Genomic DNA, 8150 nt, shown 5'->3' with positions numbered 1-8150 from the left:
TTCCTACTAACATATTTCCAACCGTACTAGGTATAATTTTAAAAAAAATAAGTATAGAATATTATTTTTTTCAATTTATTTACCTTTCATATAGGCATTCATCCCTCTCCTAAAACTCAAATTCTTGATATTTGATTTCCAAAACCATCTTTTTCCACAATATTTACTGTATTTTTCTCTTCTTCTCTCTCTACTATACAGTACAAGTCCATTTTAATTGTTCAAAATCATAAAACACTTTAAGCGGGGTTTAACTTGTTTATCATACATAAGGAGAAAGTGAACAACAAATAACAAAAAAAAATTGTTGATGATATATTTATATAAGAACGTGGTACAAATATTTTAGTTTCCATGAATCAATTTCAGAATATTGTAAGGAAGGCACAATTGGGTTCCACTAAAACACTCATTTGCATATATTTTATTTGTAGCTTCAGTAGGGTGAGCAAAGTCAAAAAAATAATATTCATTCCGATTTGCACAAGGTTTCCTTCTTTGGACACAAGAGTCAAAAGTATATTTGAACCCTGAAAATGTAATAAATAAAAGCATCAGCTATGATCATACTAGAATACAAAAAAGACATGAACTTTTTAATTTTTTTTATAAGAGATTCATGGGAGACGTTGTTTACCAAATTTTTCAGGAGAATTTCTAATTTTCTGGGAGAAATTATAATTATCCAAATTAATAAAGTGTGAATGTGAGAGTTGGATTTGCAGCTCTTGTAGCTTCACAGGGAGTTTTTCTGAGTAGTGCTTAACCTTTTGATTTATATCTTCATTGCATTTTTGGGAATATGGTGTCCTTATAACACATGTTGGTATGCAACCAATTTCACCAATTCCACTTACTACAAACTTTCGAGCTCCAAGATCATAAATTCTCTGGAGAAAAAGAAAGAGTGAAGGAAACACATTCTTCACATTCTTTCGGAAAATTTAAATACTTATGATATGTAAAATACTTAATTGAAAAGTGACATATTAAAATCTACCAATTACTATCTATGAGAAATCATCGTATAATTCAAATCATTTATTAAAAAGATTACCTTGATACGTGAAGCCAATTGTTCAAGTAGGTAATCTGCATATTTTTCTGGATTTAGATTGTTATTCGTTCCATTTGGATACTTGAAATAATTCAACATGTAATCATTAGATCCAATTGATAAGAGATATAATGAATTGGCTAAGTAATGCCTTAGTTTTGTTTTGCTATGTATGCTTCTCGGAAGATCATTGATCACAGTTGAGGTGAAGTATTCAATTTGTTTGTCTAAAGACAAGCAATCCCCCTTCGTCACAAAATAAAAATATGATGAGAAAGAAACTCAACAAGAAATTTTTATTTGAGTCAAATATATTTATTATTATGATGAAGTTACTTTTATATGACTTTCATATAATGCAAAGAAGTAAATATATAGTTTTTAAAGATAAAACATAATTTTAGAAAATAGTTTGAGAAGAAAAAGCATACTAAACACTATTTATTTATTTTGAATCTTACTGCTCTAGTTGAATTCAAGATTCCACAAGAGCCTGATGCATAGTTAATCCCTCTTATTAGTTGATGTCTCTTAGACTTGGGCACACCTAAGTACGGAGGTGGCATGGGCAAACCCAGTCTAATAGCTACAGAAGGAAAAAAATGTAAAAAAATCTTAGTAAGGTTGTTTTTTTTTGGATAATGATATTTTGACAACATTTTTTTAACAACATTTTAACATCATCTACGTGTCATTCTGTAATTGGTTCAAAATTACTCCACAATCAATAATAATAATCATAAACATCAACATGGACCAATCACAGAATGACACATAGATTATGTTAAAATGTCGTCAAAAAAATGTTGTCAAAGTATCATTATCTTTTTTTTTTTTACATTTGCATGGAAACATTAAATGAAAATATTACCAATAAGGTCAGCAAGGGTTTTGCCATTGCTAAACCTTCCTGTGGAACAATTATTGAAGTCAATGCCATAGGGAAATGCATTTGCCTTGGCAAGTGTGTTGAGATTGTTGTTGTTTCCAGCATCTACAGTGGAATCACCAAAAACGTATAAAGCTGCCACAATCCTCTTTCTAGGATGTGAGGCATTGGCCAAGAATGCTAATTGTTGAGTTATGATTATGGAAATAACCCAGAAAATTTTTGAGCTTTTTTCCATTTTGGTTTCTTTTGGAGCAATTGAACAATGCAAATAATGTCTTAAATAATGGTTTTTATAGTAAGCATTATTGCTTCATTAGGAAAAGTACAACTCAAAGGCTAACTCATTCTTCTTTATTCTTCCCTTTTTCATCTATCTTTAGCTCCATCTTTCTTCAATTTTCTTAATTAATTTCTAAACTTATATTTTTTATTATTATTTTGGTGTAAATATAGTTTCTATAAGTTAGAAGGTAGTCATATATAAAATAGTTATGTCCAATCAAATTCATTTTTATAGTATTTTTTTATTTTTAAATCTTTTATTGTAAATTCTTTTACTCTAATAAATAATTAATATTAACAATTAAGTTTTAAGAAAATGAATTGCAAAAGTAAAATGCGTGTGTAACTAACCCTTATTTTCTTAAATTTATTTCTCTCTTAAATTTGTTTCTTATACACCTTTCTTTTTAAAGTATGTTTTTATTTATTTGTGTTTATCACCAAAGAAAACTGTATGATATTAAATTGAGTACTTAGGTACTCCAATCCTTATGCATGACATTTACAAATGCAATTGTAATAGAAAGTCCTTTAATTACATTTTCCTATCAATCCTATATCGAGCATAATAATTTTCAAACAATTCATAACATTGCCTTAAATATTTTTCGAAATCTTTTGAACGAATTTTGAAATTAAAAAAAAAGCTTTTTGAAGAATGATATTTTTGAAATGTAGGAGTGTACGGAGAAGGGTGGAGAGGTGCATGGAGTAATCCCGCACTGTTTCGATACCAAAAGCACATCAATATATTTTGAATGTCCAATACCAAAAACACAATAATTCAAATTTTGTTTGGAGTGTAGAGTGTTAGGTATCCGCTCTTCATTTGTTATATAGCAGTCAATCACACAACTAATACTTTTCTACACTGCAGAAAAAAGGTTGATCACCAAATACACAACATAAAATTGGCTACTGAGAGAATATAAAAAACATTAGGGGGCAATTTCTTACGTTGGTCGGTGTGATAACATATAGAACACCCATAATATATAAGTATAGTTTAACTTTGATACATTTTCTGTAAAAATCTCACCCAAGTAGAAACTCGTGGATTCAATCGTTGGTCATCTAGATGCTCCTTCTTTCACAGATACAAATATGACCATTTTTCACCAGATTTTGGTTTACAAATTGTACGGTCTATATAAGTAATATCTCATCTACACTCAGATTTGGTATCAATATCAATCAAAGTCTTTCTTTTATATGCAGAACAAATAACGGTTCCCAACTACTCAGTAATTTATTGACCAATCATAACTCATGTAAGAGACATTAGCATGGCCACCATCACCTAAGAGATGTGTCAAAAGACCAGCTTTATTTGCATCCAAGTAATTTATTATCCACTTTAACATGTTCTTCTCTTGTCCGAAATCCCCAGAGTACCTGCCAATATAATTATTTCTTGAGCAGAATGCTAAAGATTGCAAGTCGAAACCAAGGCTGCAATAAAGCACAAACTGCTTACCACTTGAAAATTGGAGTGAGATGAATCGTTCTCTTCTCCAAGTCCACTTCAATTCCATCATTCTCAAAAAACTCTCTAGCTGCACATCTCAACTCTTCTGCTACTCTATAGGGTGAGAAAAACCTCACCTTTGGGCTCGACTTCGTGCCATTACAAAGGCCAAAGTGAACTAACGGATTCATTTTTACAAGAGCAAGCTGCAGTTTGGTAGGAACAAGTGAATTATTATTGGTATGAGAAAGGAATGAATTGACTGGGAACTAGAAAAAAATAAATTAGAAAAGACACACAAAAGTTGTTGAAACTATAGCAATGGATAAATATCTTTGCCTTCAAGTTTCAAATAATGAATTAATGATGTGCAGAGTGGTACTTTTTTTTAAGTCAGCAACACCACCTTCCATATAGTGTCAGAAAAATAAAGTTCTATATGTCATTGTTCATTTGAAGGCTTGATGGAAAGTATATAAAGAACATGATTTCGTCCCTAATTTACATGGTTGTTAACGATAAGGGTGTTCAGTTCAACCAGCATCAAATTATCCAAAACCTTATGCACAGAAACTGCTTACCTCTAAGCGCCTGTCTCCTGAGCCAAAGGGCTTGATTAAGGAGTATGGTGACCTCCGATTGCTTCTGAGGATTCCATTTTTAATAGCACTAAGAGAATAAGGATGCCCTCCAATCAAGTAATGGAACTCAGAGAAGGATCTCCTATTAATCACACCTTCAGGACACCCGACTCTAATGACAGCATGGATGATCATAGCATTGTACAAATTTAAGAAGAAGGCAAGTGTCTCGTTTTCTGATAGTTCCAATAGATTCACCCGCTGCAGATCTTGGGTCATGTTTACATACCTGCAGTTAGGAAAACAATAAATTTAACTTTAGTTACGCAAAATATGATACCTGCGCCACTTCGTTCTTTTCATGTTCTCTGTAAGTATATCAAAGTACATTCATTTCATAAAAAGTCAACTACATTCTTACCAAGACAGTGAACACAGAAGCAGGGCAAAAGTAAAAGCAAGTGAGCTGCTCAATCGGGAAATATTCATATATTCGTACTATTTACATAGCATCCTGTTTTGTTATTATTACTTCATTATCATGAAAATCATTTTAAACCATCAATAACAAAAGTCTAGATTCCTTTCATCATGTTTAAGTAATGTAGATGTTATATAGTAGTTTATACAGGAAACGGTTCAAATCACATTGCTTGAGCGAGAAAATCCAGGCATTGCCTTACATTCTCAAGTTGTTCGTTGAAAATTAAAATTTGCCAATCAGACTAATGATTATCAAAATTGATGAATTCAACAACAAAGCTTGACTAATTTAAAGACACTAAATAGGTAACGCGGTGAAAATCAATGATTAGACAGCCCAGCTTGTCTATTTGCATGTAATGAATTCATTATTACTCACATCAGAGGGGATATGAAATTCTGAAAATTGAAGATCCGCAAGAATAAACTTAGAATGAGCAAATATATGGTTACCCGGGGAAACAAAATCATGCATTGCATTCACAATAATATACACAAAATATACAACTTGGTGTATTTGTATGTGACACGACATACCTACGAAATTCTTCACTTTTGCTAATGGCCAGATAATCAATACGTTTCCTGTCTTCAGAAGCATAAGACTCAAGAATAGCACACATAATCTTGGTGAGCCTATCACACACTGCAGCTGCAGCCTTCGGTTCACTATCATACGTGGCACCACGGAAGTTAAAGCATTTGGAGATTAAGGGTTCGTGCTCAATGAATCTATAGAAGTGGTTTCCCTCCTCGAAATCATTTTCCCTAAAAATGGAGGTTGACAATGGCAAGAATAATATTAATGAAGGAGTGTGGCTCGTTTATTAAAATGCACTTGTTGTTTCATAAAAAATTCTTAACTTACCCGAAAACATGATGGATGAAGTGCTTCTTGCATAACTGTTTTCCAATCTCAACAGCCTAAACATATGTTTGTAATGGAAACCATTTAGTAGAAACTTTGCAGTTACAGCAACAAAATTGGGGATATAATATGTTTGAAATTGCAACATTGAAAACAATATACATTATATTAAGAAACCAGAAATTATAAATGTCGTGTGCCAATTCTAAATCACATAATAGTCACTACAATGATTGTTGGCCTTAATTTTACTTTATTGATGAACTTTGATTACTGCTGCACAGGCAAAAGGCTAGTAACCTTACAAATGGCAGGCATTACTCGATTCCCACTATGAGCACTTTAATAATAATATTAATATATTTGATTTAAAATTTAATCTAAAACAATTTAAAGATAGATAATTACACGTATTGGTATAAATTATTTTATCAATTTTTCCTATTTTTTTATAAAATATCTATAATTTAGTCATTTAATTTCTATAATTTTATGTTACATTCATTTGTAATTGTCTTTACTATTCTACATTCAAACTAGTTAGTGTTAATGAATATTGTTGCATTTTACTACAACTTAAACTTTAATCTAAAACATCAAATAAAATTGTTCTATTTTGCTATAATTTTTAATTACTCGAATCACAACTAAAACAAATAATGATAATAATATATTTTTTAAAAATAAGGATTGATAAAAGTGAAACAGTTACTCGTGATTAGAGATGGGTTAAATTCAGATTAAATTTGCTTTTTAGCATCCGAAATATCCAAATTTCTTTATTGAAGTTTTAACGTGAATTTTGGAGTTGCTTATTTTTTTAATATGTTTATTCTAATAATAATTATCAAAACAACTTTTTAAAAACATATTTCACTATAATTAAAAAAAATAGACACGCATGTTTCACTAGTTATTATTAAAAATATTTTTTTATCCTATTTTGGTATTTATTTCAATTAATACGTTATGAGATTTATTTTAATTTATAATAAAATTTATGTATCGAAACTCCAATTTTGACTAAAAATATATACATAGAAGGACTAAATGACAGTTAATTTGTACATATTTTTTCTATAGGCATCTTAAGTACTCAAGTATATATATAAAATACTTACACTTTGTTGATTAAAAGAAAAGAAAAAAAAAACTAAAATATACACAGGTTTAATTTTTATCATTCTAAAAATAAAACGTTATGTCTTAATTAATATCTGTATAATTGATGCCCTTAAGATTAATTCATTCTTATCTTTATCCTAATTGAATTCAAACTCAAAATTTAATAAATAAATAAATAAATAGAAAAATAAAATAAAACTCAAATTGAGCATACCTTGGTAGGAGCGTAGCCATGGTGGCGAACCAGAAACTCCACCAACTCGCTCCCTGCAAAGCAGTTCCTCGCAATCTTCATTTTCAACACCCTGTCCTGAATTGGCAACCTCTGCCTCAAAACCTTAACTACCTTCAAAGTCTCCTCAGCCGCTTCTTCCTTCACTGTTTCCTCCGCCGCTTCATCGAACCCGTACACCGGAGCCGCCGGCCCCTCTCCTTCTGCGTCTTTCAATTGCCTCTCCAACTCCTTGTTGCCGTCCTTCCGCAGTGCGTTGAGCTCCACCAGCCCTCCTATCAGCTTTTCTCCAAAAAAAATCTTCGGCACCGTCGTGCTCCCCGTTCTCTCCCTCAATTCCTTATCCCGTTCCGTGAACACGTCCACATTTATCTCCACGAACCTCAGCGCTCTCTCTCTGAAGAAGCTCCGCACTGCGCTGCACTCTCTGCAGTTTGAGCGCGAGAAGAAGCTGATGCGGCGCTGTGAGAACGGTGCGTTCTTTTTTACTGCGACAAAGATTTTCAGTCCAGAGAGGTTGAACTCTGTCACGTCTTCGTTCTTGTTCTTCTTCAAAGCATCGTCGGTTTGGTGCTTAAGAGTGGAGATCCCTCGCGAGATTGCAGACGACAGCTCATGGCGGCGCTGGTGAAAGAACTTGCCAAATGCAGAGGAAACGGTGACGTCGTTTCGGAGTGATGCGGTTGGGGGCACAGGCTTTGGGAGAAGCGCGTGAGGCTGCACGATTGGGAGCGTGGATGTAACGGTCAAGTTGTTTTGAACTTTTTGCGGTGAACTCAACGACATCGTTTCTGGTGCTGTGGATTGTCCTGTCGTTATTGGTTCTTCTACTTCCAAACCCATTGTTTGAGTGAAAGGAAAACTAGGTGGAAGTGAGAACGAGAGAAATGGAACTATGGTGAATTTAAACTGTGAGAGTTCTCAGATTACAAAGTCAGCACATTTAAAAAACATTTTTTAAGTTCTTATTTTACTATCTATTATTTTATCAATTATTACAATTTTCTTTAATGTATTTAATTAAAGAACAATATAAAAAATAGGATATATAAATGAAAATAGGAAGATGATAATTTTTAAAATTTTATTTACTTTTTTTATTGTACCAAACAATAGAAATTAATTTTATTTTTCAGCTAAACAAACATTAAAAGACAAATAT

General features: G+C 32.1%; 2 protein-coding genes across 2 annotated transcripts; both read right to left on the bottom strand.

The window, feature by feature from the left end:
- Window positions 1-345: 345 nt before the first annotated feature.
- Window positions 346-2184, bottom strand: LOC148201206 (GDSL esterase/lipase At1g71691-like). The gene is made up of 5 exons (XM_088113146.1): window positions 1929-2184; window positions 1519-1643; window positions 1058-1303; window positions 638-890; window positions 346-530 (listed from the first exon to the last, which is right to left on the bottom strand). Exons 1-5 carry the CDS (start codon window positions 2182-2184, stop codon window positions 346-348), a joined length of 1065 nt encoding a protein of 354 aa, XP_087969272.1.
- Window positions 2185-3202: 1018 nt separating this feature from the next.
- On the bottom strand, window positions 3203-7878 carry LOC148201205 (uncharacterized). Its single transcript, XM_088114027.1, has 6 exons — window positions 6971-7878; window positions 5632-5687; window positions 5301-5531; window positions 4281-4569; window positions 3709-3905; window positions 3203-3626 (listed from the first exon to the last, which is right to left on the bottom strand). The coding sequence occupies exons 1-6, from the start codon at window positions 7829-7831 to the stop codon at window positions 3473-3475; spliced, it is 1788 nt and encodes a 595-aa protein (XP_087970153.1). The 5' UTR covers window positions 7832-7878; the 3' UTR covers window positions 3203-3472.
- Between the last annotated feature and the right edge of the window lie 272 nt (window positions 7879-8150).

This window comes from Vigna umbellata, chromosome 4 (assembly GCF_029865625.1).
Source record: "Vigna umbellata cultivar VRB3 chromosome 4, Vumbellata_1.0, whole genome shotgun sequence".
Classification (NCBI taxonomy): Eukaryota; Viridiplantae; Streptophyta; class Magnoliopsida; order Fabales; family Fabaceae; genus Vigna; species Vigna umbellata.
The sequence above is the reverse complement of the archived record's forward strand: the minus strand, read 5'-3'. Positions and strand labels throughout refer to the sequence as shown.